Genomic DNA, 24,045 nt, shown 5'->3' with positions numbered 1-24,045 from the left:
AACTTCCAGGAGGCACCGTGGTGGCATTTCAAAACCAGATTATTTTCATTTTCAGCCAAAACCACTTCCATTTTCCGATGTTCTGTTTTTAGACAAAAAATTGAAATATCCCACAGAAGGTATATGCTGTTCATGTAAAATTCCATTTTGTCGAAATCCCAATTTTCTGTCAAAAAACAGATAGACTATTTTTGGCCAGCCCTGAGCAGAAGACTTGATTCCTGATTGCCCATAGGGAGTCACAACACTCTCGCTTCACGATGGGAAGATGCTCCCTGTATGCCTCTCCCTGGAGAGCTCAGGACTGTGGCTAGCCCCTAAATTCAGACCCCGTCCTGAGCTTCTCCTCCACTTCACCCCTGAGCCTGGCCTGTGGATTGTTTTATTTACACCCCACTAGAGCTGCCTGCAGTTGGCACTGGGCCACACGGCACATATTCTCTGGCATCCCCAAGTTCACACACTCCAGTCACAGCCTGAGCTACAGCTTATGCAAATATTATTCATCCTCCAGCATGCTGGGCTCATCAATCTCACCATCAGCTGTGACAGTATCAGTCTCTCGGGAGCTATCCGCAGTGTCAAGGGACTGTCTGTGCAACATCCATCACTAGCCACGCATCCTCTACCATGCTCTCCCCACCTCCCTCCCCACCCCCCTTGAACTCTCCTCCCATCCTACTCCCCCACCCGCCCTCTCCGCTCCCCCAGGCGCTGACCCACAGATTGATTCCCCACCTCGCCCGCTAGCCCTAGATGGTGGAATCATTCAAGTGTGCAGTAATTACCAGCGACAGCTGCCTGCCTTTCCCTGTCATAACCGCTCCTAATGGGACTTGAAACATGTTAATCATTTAGCGAAAGACACCGATTAACGTAACACGCTGTTAATTAGAGCTAAGAAAGAGTCCCCCGTGGTGTGGCGCTGCAGTAGTGTGTGGCCGATGGGGGCTTTCCCGCTACTCCAGCATCACATCCAATAACAGAACCCTCCAGATGCCCAGCTGAGTGACACCAAGCATAGAGGGCTAATGTCATGGGAGCTCGGCAAAGCAGATGGGGGCTTTAACCCAGGGCAAGGAGTGGGCTTTGTGAAGTGAGGGCCTGTGAGGAACCATCCGAGGGGGCATTCAGCTACCAGGAGTGGTAGGAACAGTACTAGGGAGACACTGTGTGGGGACAGCATGGGGGTGATTTTGGGGAATGTTGTGCACTGGATTGTACAGGTCCTTCCAGGGTTTCTGATTTCAGGCCGGGCCTTCGGGAGACCCTGTGTGATAACTCCAGGCAGCACAGGCTGGGAGTTAGAGAGCCAGAGAGAACCACAGGGTCTGCCTGACTCCAGCCGCCTGAGTCAAAAATCCCCTTTATATTCACTACGTCTCTTCTCTACGGGGGCTCTAGGAATCAGGCTACTTGTGGCAGTCCCTGCACAAGGGTAAAATGTCCCAGGCCACTCAGTACCCAACCCAGCGAGGTGCAGGCCTCAGGAGATTGCAAGGGTAGATTAGAATTCGAAGCCAAAGGTTCAGAAGCCTCAGTGCCTTGAGATGTGCTTCTGTCACCCCCCACGCCATGGTGTAGCCAGGGGCGATGAAGGGTCTCTGCTCCTCCTCATTTCCGAGCAGCACTGGCAGCAAGTTCCCAGCTCCCCACAGCACCCAGCAAATGGGGCGAGGGAGAAGCTGCACCACGCCACTCTGTCTTCCCTACCCCACCCCGTTGTGCTAGGAACCTGGCCAAAAGACCCCAAGATGTGTCAGGAGGGAGCCACAGCGACTCTAGCCACAGCTAAGCAATGGGGCAATGCCAGGTTTGATCTCCCCAGAGGCTGGCCTGGAAGGGAGTCCCCTAGAGAGGCAATGGCTAAAAGCCTCCAGGTTTGGTTACACAACCCCAAGCCTAGAGACGCTTCATGGGAAGTCATGACCTTTTTGGGTAGATGTGGGCCAGAGCAGCCAAGCGAAGCTCCTGATCTGATCGGGTGGGGAATCTATGGTTACAGGTCAGGCCTGTATCTCTTTTCTAGCAGGGCTGGTTTGGAATTAAGATTCCGCCGCATTCACATGGCTCGTACGGAGTCCCTGGGGGAAAAAACACACGTAAAATTGGAAGTTATCGGCTCTTCTGAACCATGAACGCAAAGAAAATTCAGGGCAGGCCCCGGGGGACGGGAACTGAAGTGAAACATCCCTTCTGCCCCTGCAAAGCGAAACCAATGAGGAACTGGGTTCAAAGCCAGTCCATCCAGCTGGTTCTGGGAGCTGCCACCTTGCCGCCAGGCTTCGCGCACATCAAAGCCCTGCGGGGAAGGGAACACGAAGAGCGTAAGCAGCACAAAGGCTTCTCCGGGTGGGTTTGAAGCAGTCCCCGCTAGGCAGCGAGCCCTGGAGGGGCCGAGGAGAAAAGGAACACTGAGAAAGGAACACTGCTTGTTTAGTCAGTCTGCAGAAGAGAAGAGTGAGGGGAGGTTTGATAGCAGCCTTCAACTACCTGAAGGGGGGGTTCCAAAGAGGATGGAGCTAGGCTGTTCTCAGTGGTGGCAGATGACAGAACAAGGAGCAATGGTCTCAAGTTGCAGTGGGGGAGGTCTAGGTTGGATATTAGGAAACACTATTTCACTAGGAGGGTGGTGAAGCACTGGAATGGGTTACCTTGGAAGGTGGTGGAATCTCCATCCTTAGAGGTTTTTAAGGTCAAGCTTGACAAAGCCCTGTCTGGGATGATTTAGTTGGTGTTGGTCCTGCTTTGAGCAGGAGGTTAGATTAGATGATCTCCTGAGGTCTCTTCCAACCTTAATCTTCTATGATTCTATTAAATGTGAGCCTTGGAGCCCAGAACGCGACGCATCCCTCTGCAGAGCTGGAAGACAGCGCAGCATGTGATTAAAAGGCACCTGTCCCATGCAGAGACCGGCTGGTCCTGGTCTTCGCCGTGCTTCAGGCCATGATGCTCTCACCTCCCGTCTGTTCTCCCTGCCTCGTGGCATGTCTGAGACGAGTGGAGACAGCACAGCATGTCTGATGGCCAAGCCACGCCTGAGCCTCGGCCAAGGACATAAGGGGATGGCTGGGTTTGGTTGTCTGAGGAGGGTGAGATAAAGGTAGTACAGAAAGAGATAAGGGAGTGCTGCAGTGAGATTCTGTCTTGCACCTGGGAGCAGTGCTGATATGCGTATCCTGCAAGCGCTCTCCCAGCCCCTTCCAGCAGGAGCACCGTGTACACTCCCCAGGCAGAGCGTGTTTGTGCTGGGCATCCCCCCTGCCCAAGCTGGGTGGGGACTCGGGCTGGAGGAACAGGAGAGAGCAGAGAGAGCAACAAGAAGGAGATGGTTGGGGAAGAGAGGAGAAGATGGAGACTCAATCTCAGGCTTGCACAATAGCCCAGAGGCCAGTTCATCAGCTGGATTTGAACCTGGTACATTCATCACCAAAGGAGAAGGCCTGGGTCACCTGAGCTAGAGGAGTAGCTTTGTTAGCTGGTAACAGTAATTGGCTGTTGTCCTCTGTGTGACCAGCCAGCAGAAGGAAAGGCACAGTGTGCAAGCATGCTCCTCTTGCTTGGAACCAGAATCCCCTCTGTGCAGCTGAGCCAATGCCATCTTTGCGACAAAGCCCAAATCAGCTGGGCTTTAACCATTCGGCTACCAAAGTTCTGATCACAAATGGAACAAAAAGGGGCCAGTCCTCAGCCACCTTTCCAGCGAGCCTGAACCCAGAACCTCCTTTCGCTCTGCCCTAGCCCCTTCCCCAGAAGGACATCTCTTTCTAGGACATCATCCACAGCACTGGATGCCACCTGCCCCACTGCCCGTGGTGGCCGGCCAGCCAGTACCATTCTCTGCCATTCAGTGTCTTCTGACTGCTCACGAAGCCCTCCACGCATGACAATTGGGAGAAAAGCCAGCAGTAGGGGAGCAACATTTGGTTATTTGTAGCCACCTACGGGACTCCTCGCACCACTTCAGACAGTGCAGACAACGGAGGACACCAGGGTACTGTACCTGCAGGCCAACCCACATAGAATCACAGAAATGTAAGACTACATGCTTTCTGAGTAGCTAGACCTTTGGCACACAGCATAATTCATGGTTCCCTTGGGAGGTCTCATTGAGGGCTGAGGCCTCAATGCATCCTGTTTAGGTCCCACCAATGGGTGGTCCTAGGGATTAACTCCCTTTATTCACAATCTTCCTCCCTCATCTCTCCCACCCTGCGATACCCCTAACACATCATTGCTCCTGAACCATCTACGCTCTCTAAGTTTCCCACTCCTCTGGAGCCAGGGCAGAGATTTCTATTCTGCTTTTCTCTGTACACAAATAGCCACCATAATACCTCCAGTGTCTGCGATGCTCCATTAAGATTAAAGGGCCAGAAGCCAGGAAGAGCAGAAGTGAGAGAGAGCATGGTGTGCGCATCCCTGGAGGGAACATGAGGCATCGCTTCCACCACCTAGAATGGCAGCTGCCTGCCCAGGCAAGCAGAAGGGAAGAGAGAATCGTAAGAGTGATGTGAGCTGGTATCCCCTTTTCCGTGCCTCTCTCTCCACCTTCACCTTGGAATGAGAGCGTGGATGCGTGCCAGGCAAACGAAGCGCTGAAACAAATGGATAGCGAACTGACCAACAAGAAAAGATTGCATCAAGGAGGTAAACTTATAGCCCATTCTTCGAAGTTATCCATATGCTTGTGGAGTACATGGAGATTACTCATGTGAAACTCATCAAGTTATCCTTTCTTCCACGTTATTGACAAGGGCTATTAATCTTCTCCCTCAGCATAGGGTCCTTCCATGCATTCATCTCTCACCAGGCAGACAAGCCACTCAATCTTGCCAAGATAATTACCCATTAAAAAAAGGGTGTAATAGACTTTACTCCAAAGCTAAGCCTCAGGGGTTGCTCCCCCAGCGCCTGGCTATGTGGGGCTGCTATCTTCCAGCTAACACATGTTATGCCACCACGGGACACTAAGCATGTCATATGTGCACTGTCCCGTCATCAGGTGACGTTGAACACGTGATATGTGCATTACACCATCAGATAAAACTGAGCACGTCATATGTGCATTGTCCCATATGCTCTCACATGATGATGAGCACATGCTATGTGCATTGTCCTTGTACATGATCATGTGGGGCAGTGTATGCAAATAATACCATGTGACACGGCGAACGAGATACATGCGTTGTCACTACGCTCTCAAGAAAAACTGAGCATGGGTGTGTTATCACATGATTCTGAGCCCGTGGAATGTGCACAATCTGTCCATTTCCCACTTTTCAGTCACTAATATAATCTTGCAGTTAAGGCACTGGCTTAGAACTCAGGACATACAGGTTCAAGACCCCAGCTGCCAGACATCCTGTTGACTTTGGGCAAGTCACTTAATCTCTTTCCCCATCTGTATAATGGGGATAAGAATTCAGCCTCCGGCTTTTTAGATGACAAACTCTTGTGTGCAAGGACTATGTGAGTACGGTGCCTAGGACAATGAGGTCCTGATCTGAACAGGGGCCTTGCGCACTCGTGAAAGGCTATGGATCCCATTACAAATCATCCATGCTGTTCACTCTCCCGGCACTAACTGCCCCGCTCGTTGGCAGCCTGAGCACAGAGCACAAGGACTGAATTCCCTTCTCATCGCTCGCAGGGCTCCCTCCAGTCAAGGTTGAGCTACGTTAGCCGGGGTGCTCTCCTGCTGCTTCCATTGCAGCTTGTGTTGTAGATAAGTGGAAGTCTCCGGGACTGTCAACCCAGCCCCTTTCATCAGGACTAAAACGTTTTCCAAAAGGAAATGAGGTTGCGCGGGGAGAGAAAAATGCAGCTCAGCGAACAGAGTTTTGCAATGGCATGTTCCAGACAAGAGTACAATAATTCACTCTGAAGCTCTCGGTAGATTAGGACGGCGAAGCCAATGTGACCCTGCTGATTATAATAGCCGGGTCGTGCATCGTTCCACCGGTCTGATAATTAATTTTCAAGTATGCGACGCGTCTAGCTGGGCACCCCTGCGAGAGCGGCCGTAGCTATCTTCTCAAGCGATGCATGAGAAAGGATTAGCAGCAATTCCGATCACATCCTCGGCACTGGCTTTCCGCTGGAGTTAATCAAAATCACTCCCCATTCTTCTCTTGAGAGCTAAAGTGATGGTGCTCCAGACCACCGGCAGCTTCTGTACCACAACCTCCCCTGGCGTGAGAGTCGCTGCGAAGAATAATGAATGGTCACCAGCCAAGGGGGAGGCATCCACATACTCCAGTCTCTGCTTCTCCTTCAGATGATCCTGTAGAAAATTGGGCAGGAGCACCAGTTGTGGGGAGCTGACATCTATTCCTGTCCTGGCCTCTCCCAGCAGGAGGTGCTGTATGGAGCGGGTCAGGCACATTGGCCATGGAGGAGCTCAAAGCTACTCCAGTCCTGGCCTCTCCCAGCCAGAGGCATCTTTCTCCTGGCGGAGAGTTTCCCTGCACAGGGACAGCTCTTCACTGACTGGGCCAGGTAGCGCAAAGTAGCCTTAGTGGAACAGAGAGTCCTGCCCTAGCTTTCAGCACTGGTACAGGAAGCAGAATTGGGACTCAGTTTCCCCTTCCTTTCATGGCTTCCTATGTGCACTAGCAATTCAGCAGGGGGCTGCAGCAGCTGGCAGCAGTGAGACCATTTCCTAGCGGGAGCCAAGCTTGAGCCTGAATTTCCAGAGCTGCTCAGCCCCTGCCACCCCCAGACTTCAGGCAGAGTCGCGGGTGCTCAGCACCTCTGCAACCCAGACTCCAGGTACATCACGTCCCGCACCTAAAACAATGGAGGCATGAGCAGCCCCTTTAGAAAGCAACTTGCCCGCAGTGACAGAGCTAGTGCAGCAGCCCAGATCCCCAGCCAGGGATCTCTCCACTCCCTCCAAGCCAGCCTCAGCCGACTTATCCACTTAAAGCAACAGGCGCCCAGGACAAATCCTCACATATGTTCGCCTGACTGATACATACTGCGGAGGAAAAAACCACCACCACCACGTTATCAGCAGGAGACCAGGGAGGAACGAAAACATAAAGGCAAAAGAACACGAAGATCAGCCCCCACCAAAAAACCCCTCCATCCACATTAATATTCAGCATCCGTCAGTAGCCTGATCCGAGCCGCTTCACAACTGCGTGGAGGATCCCCAGCCCAATTTCAAGGCAGCATTAACATTCAGCCTTGCAAAAGTAAGGTCATTAATTAACTGTCTAGTTAAAAAAAAAATAGCCAGTGACCACTGGGAAAACCCTTCTGGCCTGGAGCTGTCTGCTTGGTTTCGGGTTTTGAAAACACCCCCAGCCACATGCCCTCCTGTCCCACCTCAAGATCCCCATTACTGCCCTTCTTCTGGTCCTCAGACCCCATTGCCAGTTCCTCTGCAGGTCTTGTTACAACAGCACCCCCCACATCACCTCTCTCCTCTACTGATGAGCCTGTGAATTATTCAAGAGGCAGCAGCAGGCAAGGAGCCTCTTTGGCCCGTCTGCGTGGGCCACACCGCATGGCAGAGTAAGAGAGGAGCGCCAGGAACCACAGCCAGTTCAAAGACAGAGCATCTGAAGCTCCTGCTTCGATGGGGAACGTGGGGCTGTGGGAGACGGGTCCTGGCTAGAGGTGTCTTGGCTACCACCAGCTAGAGAGGAGAAGGGCCCCCACTAGATCCTAGCCAGACTGGAGAGGAGTCCCAGTTTGTGAACAGCTGAGAACCACGGCCTTAGGCGTTCCAAGTGAGTGTAGGCTGTGGGATGGGTCACAGAGGGACGAGAGGAGGACTGTATGACAGATGCAGGATTTCTCTTTCCCTTTAGGGGAGCGGGGGCGTTGCTGGAATGAGAGTGGTGAGAGGCGGGAGGCGACGGCAGGAATCGGTGGTTATGTGAAGCAATAAGGGCACTCATCTCCCGTTGCTATTAGAGGAGGTAAATTCACCAACACATCACAGTGATAACACCACACACACCATTTGAAGACATCCTAATTGTGTCCTGGGGCACAATGAGCCAGACAAGAAGAGGCAGGAGTGACAGTTGGGGGAACCAACTCGCAGAGGATTTGCACCCGTCAAAGCGCAGCAGCTACCGTTACTACGGAGACCGCAGCCTTTGTTTGCAGGTTGTAAACTGTAATTGAAACGAATTTTCAAGGTTGAGATAATCAGAAGCCTCCCCCCCTTCCCAAAAAAAAAGGAAAGGAAAAGAGAAAAAAAGAAAAGAGAAAGGGAAAGACAAGAGGAAAAGAATTTCGTTTCAAAAAGCCGTTCCAATGGACAAAGAAAACGACAAACAGCGGGGGTTGCCGTACCCCAGGGGGTGGGTAGGAGGGCATGCTTAAGTGTATTTTAACACAGCAACATTTTCTCGTCATTTGTCGAATTAGGAAACCTCTCCCCAACTCCTCTCTGTCCGTCTCAGCTGAACATACATTTCCAGTCCATACGATGCTCTGCTGGCAGAAGACCTGTCTCCCATTGCACATACCCTATTTAACGCTTCCCAAGGATGCCTGCCAACACACCAGGGGCCGAATTCTCTACCGGGCAGTTTTTTCAAGGGTTCGGCCCTCACAACCAGGGCCAACTTTTTCAAACAGCTCCACAGCTCCCATTGGGACATGGATGGGCAGATGTTCTACAGAGCTCAGCACCCAATGGGCAAGGTCTGAGGCTGGTAGACAAGGTGCCAGCTTATGCCAAGGTCCTTAGGCCTAAAGTGAACACTCAAGTGCCTAGCTGGAAACTAGTCTGACTCACCTGTGTGGGAGCATTGCTAAAATAGATATTACAATGGTAACAATGTTTAGTCTTTAGACTTTTGCTTGTAAGTTGCTGCACGCATTAATTTACTTATAATATCTGAAACCCATGCTGCAAGGTAATACTTAAGTGTTCATTCTGTAACTGTAAATCCAGTCCAGAAGGAAACATCTCCAAGTGCAAAATACTGATTTGCACCCATGAGGAGGGGTTTTCTCCAGCCCATCAGGAAGGCCTATTGAATCCATTGTAAGCCAAGGACTTCGTTGATTGCTCCCAGCACACCCATGAAGAGGGGGACGAGCCAAAGCACTTGTCCCATCAGCTTGGACTCTAGGGAGATGGGGATAAAAGTCCCTGACCAGAAGGAATTAGGGTCTTTCTATGCCATTTGAATTCTAAGGGGCAAAGATTCCTAAACCTAAGCAAGAGATTAACCTGGGTTAACCCTAGAGGATTTATAGCCCTGGCATATTTCAGCGGCTCTATCACTATCTGAAACCTAAGATTGCAACGCATTTGTGTGTATATGGTTACCTATTTTAACCTTGTAACTAACTCTTCTTAGTTAAAAGCAACAAAGAGTCCTGTGGCACCTTATAGACTAACAGAAGAATTGGAACATAAGCTTTCGTGGGTGAATACCCACTTCGTCGGATGCATGTAGTGGAAATTTCCAGAGGCAGGTATAAATATGCAGGCAAGAATCAGTTTAGAGATAACGAGGTTAGTTCAATCAGGGAGGATGAGGCCCTCTTATAGCAGTTGAGGTGTGAATACCAAGGGAGGAGAAATTGCTTTTGTAGTTGGCTACCCATTCACAGTCTTTGTTTAATCCTGATCTGATGGTGTCTTCTTAGTTACTAAATCCTTAGTTTACTATAACATTGCCTTTGATAAGAGATCTAAGGCACAAATCGACCTGGGGTAAATGACAGCCCTTTGGGACTGGGAGCAACCTGAATATTTTGTGATCTTTGGTGTAAAGTGACCATATATCCCAGAGTCGAGCTTGGTTGGGTGGCCAGACAGTGCCCTTGGGTACTCCAATCTGTCTGTGACCCCATGTTAAGACTGCTATAGTGCCTGAGGAGTTTACACGTGTTACTTGGCTGGTGACATTTAAGTATAGAACTCACAGCCAGTGTGGGGTTTGTGCCCTGCTTCCTAACAGTCTGCCCTGAAGCTGATATTCTCGCTCATGAGACACTCCAGACAACATGATGCAAGGCTCTCCTGGAAATAGGATGACTAGACAGCAAGTGTGAAAAATCAGGACGGGGTGGGGGGTAATAGGAACCTATATAAGAAAAAGACCACAAAATTGGGACTGTCCCTATAAAATCGGGTCATCTGGTCACCCTATCTGGAAATCTGCACACTTATTTTGGTGCCTAACTGGGAGCTGAGCTCTCTTGAAAATCTGGTCCGAAGTGTAATGAACTTTGGGGGACTTGGTTTCCTTGGAGCCATAAGATTCTCACTCTATTGGTTCAGATCAGGAGGGGATTTTTTTATTTTTATTTTTTTGCAAGGGAAAGCATATCACTGTGGATGGAGTCTTTTCTGATCATGGTGACTATGGTTGAAGCAGCTTGCTGACATTCTGACTGTTGTGGCTTGTCATCATCTTTTGATCATCAGCCCGTTTCCCCGGCTAACCCCTGCCCCGAGACAGATGATGACAAATGTCATTTTCGGAGGCTTGTCTGCTGAGACAGACTGTGAAAGCTCCTGCTCATGTGAACCAGTGGGGCCAAAATCTAATTATTTTAATAGCAGGTGGAAGTTCAGTCTAATGGTCTGAGTGCAAGGCTGAGAATCAGAACTCCTGGGTTCTATTCCCAGTTTTGCCACTCGTTGCAAAACCTTGGCCAAGTCACTTTTACTATTATAATTTGTTTCTATTACCATAGTGCATAGAAGCCCCAGGACCCAACTGTACTAGGTGCTGTACAAACACAGAACAAAAAAAAAAAAAAATAATGGAGATATCCCATCTCCTAGAACTGGAAGGGACCTTGAAAGGTCATCGAGTCCAGCCCCCTGCCTTCACTAGCAGGACCAAGTACTGATTTTGCCCCAGATTCCCAAGTGGCCCCCTCAAGGATTGAACTCACAACCCTGGGTTTAGCAGGCCAATGCTCAAACCACTGAGCTATCCCTCCCCCCCAGCAGCCCCAAAGAGCTTGCAGTCTCTCTGTGCCTCAGTTTCCCTATTCCTAAAATGGGTAGAATACCTGCTTAACAGGGATGTTGCGAGGCTTCATTTCCTCAGAAAGAAGGGGTTAGAGAAAGAGCAAAATGTTATTTAGTACAGCCAAGGATCTGCCATGACTTAGATCCCAATTCAGGAAAACACTTCTGTTTGGGAACATGCTTATACCCAAAGTACGTGCTTTCCTGCATTAGGGCCTTATTCCCCAAGCAAGAGCAATGAAGTTGGGGTAGATTGGGCCAGATCCCCAGCTGATGTAAATCAGCATCAATCTACTGAAGTCAACAGAGCTACCTGATTTCCACCATCTGAGAACCTGGCCCTAGAGCTGTAGGATTTTGATGCAAGAGCAATTGAAACAGCAGTCTGGAGAGAATTTCACTGGGAGATTGAGGGTTTGCTCAAACCTAAGGGAAACCCAGGGGTATGAACCCCACACAGAACTCCTCCAAAGGAAACATTTGCACAACCCTGGGAAGCAAGACCAACCTGCTTCAGGCATCCAGATTATTTATTGCCAGCTGTAAGCGCTATTATTTCCCCTCTCTGTTTATCTGGTAAACAATCATCCTGGAGACAATTTATTTGCGGAGAGATTCAGATAATTTAAAGACGGTCCCTAGGATATCTGTCATGGCTCAGGATTTCAACTGCCTCCGTTGATACTGTGCCCTTAAAATATCACGTGTAATGCTACATTATTATTAAGATGAAGAGATCAGCAGCTTGTGGCAATTGACAATGCAGACAGTGGGTCACTTCCTGGTGCTGGAGAGTTCCCGGAGCCAATAGCGCTGATGTGTTCCTTAAGGTCATGCCCAGGTTTTTCATTTCATGAAGGCACAGACACTATGCAAATATCAGTGTATGCAGACAACACAAGCACTGCTAAGGGGAAGAGACAACGGGAAGGAGCGGCGGCGAGATGGAGGAAGGAAAGACGGGTGATAGAAAGGACGCAGGGTATCGGGGAAAGAGACAGCCCTCCACCGCAGTGTGTTTCCTTTACCTTTGCGTTTTGTCATTAACACAGCCTATAAACTCTTCAGGGCAAGGTTTGTCTTCTTAAAGCTTGATGCCCCTCTACCACTGTGCTTCATGTACTGCATGTTGGGTGAGAACAGGTGAGGATTCCATGTCTATTAAACCAAACCAGATCTGTATTTCTATATCCGGAGCTACACCACCTGCAGCTTAACATTCCCAGCCATGTGCACACAGACCGACTTCCCGCTGCCTCAACCAAGCTTTTCCAGGGGCCTGGTTTCCCAACGCCTTGCTCCACGTGTGGTCATTTCTATCGTTCTGGTTTCCACGGGCATCAATGGCAACACGTGGCATGAGGCAAGGAGTCAAATGCAGCATCTACTCTAGTGGCTCTGATGCAGCCCAGCTAAGCCTCTTCGACAGGAAATAAGGACACATGGTTCCTTCTGCAGCCCTTGTCATGGACGTGCCATATTCCCAAGTTTGACGTGGGGCTGCATATCTAATTTAACTCCACAAACACGTCATTGTTCATGGTACCTGGGGAAAGAGACATCACACCCCTGTCAGGTCACGGGGGGGGGGGGGTAAGGGGAATTTACTACTGGGGGGGTGGGGGTTAGCCATGGCTTTCCTCCCCAGGAGGCATGATGCAAGTACTGGGCACTGGGAGAGCAGCTATGCAGAGCCATGGACATGTCCACAAAGGGCTTGACCCTAGGGGATTCTAAGTACCCTCTGTTCTCACTGAAGTCAAAAGGAGGTGCAAGGGGCTTAGCACAGCTCAGCTCCACTGTTTGTGGCCACATCAGGGGATCTCCCCCCGCTTCCCTTTCCCTTCATTGGGTTTCACTCTTTGGAAACCTACTCAGAAAAGCCGATTTAGAGTGTCAGAGTCCGGAACCCCTTTCCCGCTGGATGACACAGCCCCAAAACCCGCTATTCGTTTATCTCCCAGATGCATTAAGGAGCAGAGCACTGGGCCCGGTGGGTACTGGCTCCAAGCTCTTTTGAAGACCCGTCCCTACAGGGCGTAGGACAAAAGGTGAACACCTGGCTTTCATGCGACCCTCAGGACAGCCAGCAGTGCACATCTCAGGACTTGCCCACATGACATCACACCTCCATCTCGCTAGCATGGGGACATCTCACACCTGGGGCACTGTCCAAGTGAAGCCGCACTGGCGTTGTATCCACCAGGAGATGCCAATAGTGCACATTGCTATCAGTGGGACATGCAGAGCCTAGGATAGAACCCAGGAATCCTGAGTCCCAGCCCACTGCTCATTCCTAGACAACACTCCCTGCCAAAGCCTGGAATAGACCCTAGGACACATGGGTCCCTGCTGCCTACTCTCACCACTTCCTCCCCGAGCCAGGAATAGACACCAGGTGTCCTGACATCCAGTCCAACACCCTAACCAGTGCCTCTTACATTGCAACTCTCACCAGATGAAGGTGCTGTGCAATACTGCTGCTATATTTAGAACAAGCCCAAACACACAATCCCTGGAGGAGAGCACTTCTGGTGTTTAAGATGATCCTTGCAAATCACCTTGATACACTCAGAATGCACAGACGCAGACGACGCATGCATCCTGTACAGACCCAGAGAGCTGAAGGTCCATTCTGTGGTGCAGGCAAAAATGAGCCGATGAAAAACAACTCAGTAGCTGTTCCAGAGAGTGGACCCCGCGAGCCAGGTGGGGTTAGCTCAGTTTCATCTCATCTCATTTCACACTTGGCGTCTTTTACATGCCCCTGCTGCCTTTGCAGAGACGTCAAAGTCCTGGGCCTCCCCCGGTTCCTTCCTCCTAGGAGGGGAAAGAGATTTCAGAGTCACCAGCTGCAGCCAGGCTGAGGGGGGGCCATCACCCTTCTGGATGCAGACAGAGCAAAACAAAGGTTATTTCGGTAAACTGGGTGCAAACAAACATGTTTTTCAATACAGACAATTGTCCGGTCACGGGTATAGGAACAAAAACTGTAGGCCTTTTTCACAAGATGGGGGGCTCTCTCCTGGGAAGCGGTGACTCTGAAAAAGACTTGGGGGTTATGGTGCATAATCAGCTGAACACGAGCAACCCGTGTGATGCTGTGTCCAAACAGGTTAATGTGACCCTGGGAATCATGAACAGGGGCATCTTCAGAGAAGTACAGAGGTTATTTTACCTCTGCATTTGGCACTGGTGTGACCACTGCTGGGATAGAGACAGTTCAAGAAGGATGTTGAAAAACTGGAGATGGCTCAGAGAAGAGCCACAAGATTGATTCAAGTATTAGCAAACCTGCCTTATGGTGCTAGACTCAAGGAGCGCGATCTGTTTATTTTAACAAAGAGGTTAAGGGTGACTTCATCGCATTCTCAGAGAACCTATGTGGGGAACAAATATTTGATAAGGGGCTCTTCAGATCTAGCAGAGAAAGATCTAAGCTGATCTAACCGCTGGAAACTGAAGTGAGACAAATTCAGCCTGGAGATAAGGTGCACATTTTTAACAGGGAGGGTAATTAACCCATTGGAGCAACGTACCAATGGTTGTGGTGGATCCATCATCACTGGAGATTTTAAAATCAAGATTGGATGTTTTTCTAAAAGATCTACACTACCTATGCTATGCAGAAGGTCAAACCAGGTGATCACAGTGGTCCAATCTGGCCTATCGTCCAGGAATTTACTGAACCAGACCCTTTGGATAGGAGGCAGAACGGTGGTTGGGAGCGGGCCGAGCAGGGGCAATGCAGGTTGTTCTGTAGCGCCCCCTGCAGCTTGCTCAGCCAAAGCGCAAATGAGTTCAAAAGGGGACAGGGCAACTGGCCTGAGATAGGATGGGAATGGAAGGAATAAGTGGCATTAGGGGGAGTCGCCGAGAGGCCTATAAAGACACTCCCACCCCAGAAAAATAAAGAAAAGCTACTGGTAACTCAGGGTTCTTCAGTAATTATTACTACTCTAGATATTATGGTAGCTCCTGCATGCCTCCACTAAGATCTGGGCCCCCTGTGCAGAGCATTGTACAGACCCTGCATCAAAAGCCTGACAATGCAAGCAGCCAAGACACAGGTTGGAAGAAAAGGCACATTGTTACCTGCACTTTACAGACAGGGAACTAAGGCAGAGAGAGATTAAGGGGCAGATTTTCTAAAGCCCCCGATTCTCCTGAAAAATCCAGCCCCAAGGTCATCCAAGAAGTTTGTGGCCGAGCCAGGATTGGAACACAGATCTCCTGAGTCCCCGTCCTGTGCCTTACCCTTGAGACCATCCTTCTTCTCGTAAGCATGCTCCCTCCCCCCGTGTGAGCCGTTCACTGTGCACCTGTATCATCCTGGGCTACCACGGGGTGAAATATAACCAAACCAGAAACCCCTCAACTGTGAATCTGTGTAAGTTGATCTGATCACATGGATGGAGAGGGGCAAAATACCAGTGAGATTTCCTGGGTTTCCACTTCAAAACAGGAGCCTCTTCAAGGGAAATGGGCCCAGTAAAAAACTGTCAGGATTTCAGTGAGATGAAGATCCATTTGCACCTTGAAACAGGCAGAAATTCTAACCTTGGTGCACTTTGGTGCAACACCAGCCACCTTGCCAATCCCCCCCCCCCCCCCCCAAAGCAACGTTTCTGGATCATAAAACGGCTGTGGGCGAAACCATGAATTTTCCTAAATTTCTCACACACCCGCAAATCAACATTTTCAGCACCACCCAGCACAGACTGGTAGAGACAGACCCCCGTCCCTGCCCTGCTGGGTTCCCAGGAGGCATGGGACTCCAAGGGTTAAGATGGTTTCTCTTTGGAGCTTATAGGTGAGCTAGCATATGTCCTGAAATCTCTCCTTGTCTCAGTCTGAGAGCCCAGCTGTTATCTGTCTTCCCCCAGCACCAGGCAAGCAGTAAATCTCTCCAATCCTTCAGTAAACATGTCACCTCCTTGAGCCTCCAACCCTCACCTCAACGGCAGGGCTGTCACCAAGACAGATTCCCTATTTGCCTTGTTTACTGCTTTCATCCCTAGCTGGCCAAAATGCAGGTGGTCAGGTAAAAGAAGGGGAGGTCAGGGTGGTGGCTGAATGCCAGGGTCCTTTGTGGTCAGGGACAGGTAGGGACCCAGCCTGGGATGCACATCACTGGTTGGAACAGCCCAGCTCCAAAAGACGATGGGGCCCGATTCTCCCCTTCTGCCTGTGTTACTTTCACGCTGGAGTCACTCCTGCTTTACGCCAGTGCAAGGGAGAGGAGAAGCCATGCAAACGCACACCTTGCCTCCTAGAGTTGCAAGGAGCTCCCTTGGCTTCCATTCTGCTGGGGCTTCCTGGGCCCTTCGAGAGTCCCATTCTCACAGCACAGAGGGGACAGTGGGCTCATACCGAACAAGCACCAGATGCATTTCGACTCCCCTGTAACGCCTATGGGCCTGCAGTCCATACCAAGGTAGCACACAATCAGATACCGATATCTAGACTAGGCTTCAGACTACCCATGGGCAGGGGCCGTGTCTGCCTCTATTCTGTACCACGCTGACACATCCCCCCCTGCCAGCCAGGGAAGACACGTTATCCTGACTCTGTCTGCAGCAGAGGAAACTGAAGCATGGAAAGAAACATTTTCTAAAGTGCCTAAGTGACTTAGGAACATCAATCTCAGTGCATGATGGGCTCCAAGCAGTCAGGCGCTAACCTGGTACTGAATGGTCCCAAGTTCAGCTCCCTTCTCTGCCACAGACTCCTTCCAAGCGAGACCTTGGGCCAATCACTTAGCCTCTCTGTGCCTCAGTTTCCCATCTGTGCCCTGGGGATAGCAGCCCTGTCCTGGCTCACAGGGGCGTCGGGAGGATAAACACACTAAAGACTGTGAAATGCTCAGATATGAAGATGACAGAGTCAGATAAGTATCTTAGAAATCTACCCCTCCTTTAACCCCCAACAGCCAAACATGATCAATTGGGCAGGGGGCACTTGAGTCCTCCTTCCCAAACCCATGGGCTGTAGGCTAGGGCCAGACTGCCAAGAGGGTGCGTTGCTTCTAGCCAGCAAGCAGGGAAAGTGGCGAAGCCCAGGCGGGGAAGACATTCCTCTCTCTCTGACTTTCCTGAGACATGCCCACGCACAAACACGGATGCAAAATGACGGATTCCCTGGTGCTCGCCACCTTTTGCCTCCAGCACCAATTAAAATATTTCACTCCATAAAACTACTTAGCCTCACGGGGAAATGCAGTGAAAAGTTGTTGTTAGAGGGGGAAAAAAGAAACCCCGGAGACACTGGCTGCCATGTAAATGATACCGAGTCCAGAGGCACAGAAAGTGACTGGAGCCCTTTATCTCAAGGCTGTCACACCGGCTCATGTTCCTTGCCAGACACCCCATTGCACCCGCGGTTCAGAGCGCTTGCCACAGGGCAGGGAGCTAGATTGGGTGTGCTACCCGAATGCCAGAATCCGCAGCAAGCAAAGCGGCCCCGGCATGGGGCCAGATCCTCAGTGGGTGTGAATCAGTGCAGTTCCCTCACCCCGGCTGGTTTACACCAGCCGTGGATCTGGCCTGAAAGGAAGCATTAATGCAAACCCAGCGCAGGGCGATCTTAGGGCTCGAGAGTGAGGGCAGGCGTGTGGCTGGAAACCAGTTTGGAGGTACACTGGAGAGAGGGCGAGATCATTGCTTGGGGCCACAGAGCGTAGGCGGACGAGGTGGCTGTGATTCTCAGGGGCCCCCAGGGCTCCTTCACACACCCGCTGGCAGCGTGAAGGGCATTTGGGGGGAGCGTAAATGTAATTTATGCCAGATTTAAGGCCCCTTTGTGCTGCCGGAGCGGCATAAAGGGGCCTGGGCTGGGTGTAAATGGGAATCAGACCCATGCAGCACTGTGAGTGTGTGAGACAGAGGGATGGGGAAAGGCAGGGCCAGCAGACATACAGCGAGTGAGCTCATACTCGGCTGTTGTGAAGGGATGAACCCTGTGGTGCTGCACCGGTTGACACCAGCAGAGAAGGTGGCCAGCCAGCTCTCAGGAGAGGTGAGGGCTGATGAAGTGCCCTTACCCCAGCCCTACAGAGGACACTTGCTCACCTGCTGCAGCCATATGCCTCAGCCCAGACCCATCTCTAGGCAGGAGAACAGGCTCCGTGCTTCATTCAGCCCTTGTTCTCTCTACCGAGGTGGCTGTCGAGCTAGACAGACAGTGCCAGTTGCGAGGGCGGCTTTTAGCTCTGGCCCTGTGGCGATGGGCACGTCATAAATGCATGTACTCAAATAAATCACGGTACTGCCCTTTGTCCAGCAGCGTCTGTGCGGAGAGCTCCCAGCTCGTTCCACCAAACAGCTCGCGGAAGCATCACTAAACCAAATTCCAGCGTGGGGGGTGAAATGTTCCCTGCCCCATCTCCAGTCCCCTTTGCAACGTGCTTACAGATTAACATGCTGCCAGACTGTGAATGGTCGACACGGTGCTATCGCTCAAGGCACAACCGCATTGGGCGAGTCAGACAGGAAATTAGCTGCTTACACCAAAGGACTTACAGGCAAGCACAGCCATTCACAGGCAGAAGCAGAGGTCACCCAGTCACCCATTGCAGCTTGAGCTCTCAAGCCTAGGGGCTTGGGTGGGTTTCAGAGCCCGAGCGGCAACATCCATACCGCTAACGTTAGCACGCTAGCGCCAGCCCCACTGCCACGACTTTGTCTACCTCGCTGTCAAGACACAGTGTAGACATCCCCTAGCTGAGTCTGGAGTTGAACTTGAGATGCTAACCCAAGTTAAATGCCAAGTTGCTGCGCCTTCACTGCTGTTTTAACTGCAGTGTTGGCCAACGTGGGTTAAGAAAGTGCCTTTTGTTTGCAGGGCGGACGCACACTGAATCGTGGTGGCTCTGTGCTCTCAGAAAACAGCGCCAAGCACTTCATTGGCTCTAGGTGGAGGAGGCAGAGGGGACATTGGTGATGAGAAAAACAGAGATGGAGTGAAAAAGGTGGCACATGCATTTCAGTGGGTGTGAGGATGTGTGCAAATGAGCGCACATGCAAACATCTGTTAAAGCATGGCTGGGTGTGCACTTGCATACATGCAGAGGAGTGTGATTTGTGCAGGGGTTACAGCAGATCTGTGTGTTGCACATGTATGTTACAGGATATCTGTGTGCATGGAGGAGATTGTGAGCTCCATATGAACATGAGACTATGCTCACAGTCATGCCCAGTGCACTGCCAAATTCATAGAATGTCAGGGTTGGAAGGGACCTCAAGAGGTCATCTAGTCCGACCCCCTGCTCAAAGCAGGGCCAATCCCCAGACAGATTTTTACCCCAGTTCCCAAAATGGCCCCCCTCAAGGATTGAACTCATAACCCTGGGTTTAGCAGGCCAATGCTCAAACCACTGAGCTATCACTCCCTCCCACATTGGCAGTTTCCGAAAGAGCCCCATGTCTGTCTGATCTGGGTTGCTCGCCTGGGCAGTTTTCGATGCACGGCCTAGTTGAAAGACACGATGCAACTCACGCTGTGGCATTCCCAGCCGCGGGTAAAGCATTAAACACTGAACAGGAGCAGAGGGGGCTTAGAGAGATTCCTTGCTGTCAGCTCCCGTTTCAGAGGAGACTCAAAGGCAGCTCCAAACCAATGAGGAGCAGAACTGGGCAGATCTGAGAGGCTGGAAGAGGAAACCAAAAGGAAACATTTTTAAAGCCGCTCCAAGTAGAATGAATGTCTTGAAAATTTTCTCTCATCATCTAGCGGGCTGGAGGGACATTTCCATGGCGCTGCCTCCCTACCCAGCGCAACTCTCTAACCTGTCTGAATGCATTTTTTAATAAACCATTTTCAGCGAGTTTTCTCAAGGGAATAAAAAAGAAGACGCTGACAACTCGGCGAGGAACCGTGCAGATGAATCTGGTGGTGTAACAGAAACTTACGAGCAGACAAGAGGAAGGATTAGTGCAAAGGGAAATTAATGCCTAAGGGAAGGGCTGTTTGGAGGGAAGGAGAGAGCAGAAAGGCCCCCCAGGGAGGAGAGGGGATCTGGAAAAGGAGCTCTAGGGAGGTGGTTAGCTAAGTGCAATCGATGCTATTTTACTGCTCATGGGAGATAAGGGATTGCACAGCTTCCCCACCCAGCAGACAACATGTCCCAGTCCTGCCCAGCCACAAGCCCTGCTATTTCTGTCCTGCCAACATACCTCAGTCCTGACCACCAGCCCTCCCTGCTACTCCAGCCTCACACCTTCCACCCTCCTCTGCCAATGCACATGGGTTACAACCCATATAATATATGCCTGCTTCTCCAGTCCCTAACTCCCAGGCAGTCCTCCCCATGTACCCTAATCCTGAGCGGCAGTACCCCCTCGCCACTCACATTCTTGGTTCCTGCCCAGCTCTGCTAGTGCACCCTAATCTTGATCTACAACAGCCCTGCTATTCCAGCCCTGGGCTCCCCACACAGCTCTGCCAATGCACCTCAGTCCCCACCTATAGCACCCCCGGATATTGCAACACTAGACCCCCCCCAACACACACACACACACACACACACACACACACACACACACACACACACACACCCCTCTGCCACATTACCTCTTTCCAGCCCTATCCTTCTGATCGTCTCTGTAGGGTAGAGATTGTGAGAGGCGGAGTCCAACAGCATTGGTAAGGGTGCAGTTCATGATATGCACAAATGCCCACAGAGCTGTATGGGTCATAGGATGGCAATCTAGGCCCTGTTGCATGAGCCCCATTTGACCCCAAACCTGAGAGGTCTGTCTGTGTGTCATCTCCCCTTACCCAGCAGAGTGACCCATGAACACCAATGACAAACCCCACCGGGCTTCTTCCTGCTGCTACCGTTATCTTAGCAGGCTGCTCCCATCTATTTTCACAGGGAGTCCCTCACCTTCCCTCCCTCCTGGGACACCAGAGTTCGCCTTGTAACAGCGTCACAAAGGGCCCCTTCTCCCATTCCTTCCGGCGCTGGCCCAATGGGGCCCCGCTCCAACCCCTCCCGTCCCCACCCCGCCTCTTACTCGTGCATTTCTTGATGTTGCTGCCCTTCTTCAGTGCGTGCCGACTCAGCTTGCAGTGGAAGTTGTCCTCCCAGAACTCAGCAAACCAGATGTTCCGCCGGTTATTGTCCAGCGTCCGGCTGGAGAAGTATCGGTCGAAACCTGCCAAGGAAACAGTAGAGGGAAGCGTGAAATCCCAGAGTCAGCCGGAACAGGTGCAGCTGGGTCTGAAACAAGCTGGAGAGGGAAGAGGCAAGTGGGTGAAGGGACCATTCCAGGGAACCACAAAGATCCAGTGGGCAATTGTCCTGGGCAGAAAGTGACAGAGCAGCTAGGGAGAGGCGTCATCACGGGCTGCAATGGGAGATGAAAGCCCTCAGCAGCACCTCCCATCTCTGCATTCGGCAAGCCTGGACCCAAGGGCTGCATGCAGTGGGGTGATATTTAGGCCATTTGGTCAACTTGTAGCTTAGAATGAGGGAAGGGACCTGGGACCAGCTGAGACGGGCTCTGGGAGGGGAGGATTCTGGGCCGGTTGATGTGAAATGGTGGTGCTACCATGTTTTATACCAGCCAAGGATGTGTCCCTCTTGAGTATTATCACTAGGAGAAGACCTGGACTTGGATATTTCACAGAATCATAGAAATCTAGTCTGGAAGGGACCTCAGGAGGTCATCTAGCCCATCCCCCTGAGCTGTGGCTGGGCCAAGTAAACCTATACCACCCCTGACAGGTGTTTGTCCAACCTGTTCCTAAAACCCCCCCAATGACGGGGATTCCACAACCTCCCTAAGTCACCTGTTCCAGTGTTGAACTATCCTTAGACTTCAAAAGGTTTTCCTAATATCGACCCTAAATCTCCCTTGCTGCAAACCGAGCCCATTGCTTCTTCTCCACGTCCACCCAGGATAGGACAACAGTTGCTCACCTTCCTCTTTACAACGACCTTTTCCATAGATGACCTGTTATCAGGCCCCTCCTCATCTTTCTCTTCTCTAGACTAAACTTGCCCCCGTCTTTCCTCCTACGTCATGTTTTCTAAACCTCTTGTTTTTGTTGCTCTCCTCTGGACTCTCTCCAATTTGACCACAGCTTCTTCAAGTGTAGTGCTCAAAACTGGACACTGTACTCTTGCTGAGACCTCACCAGTGCCAAATAGAGCAAAATGATTCCCTCGCATGTCTCACCTATGCCACTCTTGTTAACAGACCCAGAATGACATTTGCTGCAGCATCACACGGCTGACTCAGTGATTTAGCTATTCACTACAGCCCACAGCCGCTTTTCTGCAGTACTGCTGCCAAGCCATTTTATTCCCCCTTTTGTATTTGGGGATTTGATTTTTTTCCCTTCTTAATTGTAGTACTTTGCACTTGTCTGTATTGAATTTCATCTTGTTGACTTCAGACCCATCCTCCAATTTACCAAGATCATTCTGAAGTCTAATCCCTGTCCTCTACAGTGCTTGCAACCCCTCCCAGTTTGTGTCATCCGCAAATTTAATAAGCGGACTCTCCATTCCATCATCCAAGTCATTAAGGAAACTGAATAGTATTTGACCCAAGACAGACCCCTGTGGGAACCCACTAAATAGATCCTCCCAGTTTGACAGCGAACCATTGATAACTACTCTTTGAATATGGTCTTTCAACCAGTTGTGCACCTACCTGATGGTAATTTCATCTAGATCATATTTCCCTCCTTTGCTTATAAATGCAACAACATAAATAACCCACAACACTTCATACATCCCCGTGGGCAAGATAAGGTATTGCAAGCAGCTTGACACTAAGCCTTCCAAAAAAACAAAAAAAAAACCCAGGAGCGTACTGGCTCAGTGCATGCAATTGTGTCTCCTTGAACAGCTGCAATAACTCTACAGCTTATTCTCTCACAATTAAGTTTTATTTCTGCCCACGCTCCAACCCCAAACCTGGCCCCTTTATGCAACTGCAGCTCTTGGAATGGATTCTGGGTACAACCACTTGGGAGAAAAATCTGAAGTAGACCCTCTGCCCTCTCCTGGAATGGGCTTTGAGAATAGCATCTACCAAGGCCCCATCTGCCAATGAGTGCCATTGGTCTTTATGCACAGGGTCAGATCCTGATGTCCCCTTATGCAGGCCCGGAGAGAACTGTTGAGGTCCCACTGCTTATGGGGGCAGCATTCCAGAAGCCTGCAAAGGGAATGCAGCCTCCTACCATGCCGCACAGAACCCATGGCGGGAGGGCTACCTCCGCCGCAGATCCCGAGGGGACATGGGAGGCTGGAGAGAAGTAAGGGAGGACCTGGGGCAGAAGTCAACCCCTCCATGGAACAGCTAGAGGGCTGCTCTACTATTTAGGAGGGAGGGTTTCTTCTCCCCTCCCTCCCAGCCCCATAACCTGGTAGCTTAGGCTGTGCATTGAGTAGACAGTTTTCCCCAATGCACGGGATGCAGGGGACAGAGTGTAGGTAAACCTAAGTCGGCTTTTGTTACAGTCCCTTGCAAGAGGCAAGAGCCAAGATAAAGGAGGGTTGAGAGGAAGCCAGGAAGAGGCTGGGAACAGCGGGTAATGAGGCAAGGCTGTGGCAGAACAAAATTCAGTGCAATGAGGTACAAGGCACGGCATGCTGGAAGGAACAATGTGAACTGCCGCTACACAGTGATGGGGTCTGAATTACCTGTAACCTCTCAGAGAAAAAAAATCCAGGTGCCATTGTGGACACCAGTCAGTGGAGGGGCCTGCTCTCTGCTTTGAAAAACCAGCAAGAAGCATTCAAGGCACCGCGAACAACACGGGAAAGATGAGGGCATTATAGAAACTGACAGCACCATTCTCCTGCTAAATGCCATGGGGCAACTCCCCCGTGGGTGACAGCTCTCGCCGTCAGCGGAGCCACGCCGATTTACACCGGCCGAGGATCTGTTTGGTCACATATTTAGTTGTGCTGACTTTCTCTCAAAAGAGAGGGCAAGGATGATTAAAGGCATCCGAGTGGGAGAGCACAAAGGGCATCTGAAGCAGGAAAGAGGGAAAATATGACAACAAGCACAATGGAGGGGCTGAAAATAACGCGGAGCACAGAGGAAGGCTAATCA

At 50.9% G+C, this 24,045-nt stretch overlaps 1 protein-coding gene across 2 annotated transcripts in view; it reads right to left on the bottom strand.

The window, feature by feature from the left end:
* The window catches only part of GRM4 (glutamate metabotropic receptor 4), a 217,030-nt gene that overhangs the window by 47,063 nt on the left and 145,922 nt on the right, over positions 1 to 24,045 (bottom strand). For both annotated transcript variants that reach the window (XM_054024794.1, XM_054024795.1), the window contains exon 6: positions 20,983 to 21,123. In XM_054024794.1, coding sequence (XP_053880769.1) covers positions 20,983 to 21,123 — 141 coding nt within the window. The remainder of the gene's footprint in view (positions 1 to 20,982; positions 21,124 to 24,045) is intronic.

This window comes from Malaclemys terrapin, chromosome 4 (genome assembly GCF_027887155.1).
Source record: "Malaclemys terrapin pileata isolate rMalTer1 chromosome 4, rMalTer1.hap1, whole genome shotgun sequence".
Taxonomy (NCBI): domain Eukaryota; kingdom Metazoa; phylum Chordata; order Testudines; family Emydidae; genus Malaclemys; species Malaclemys terrapin.
This window is presented reverse-complemented; position numbering and strand designations above follow the sequence as displayed.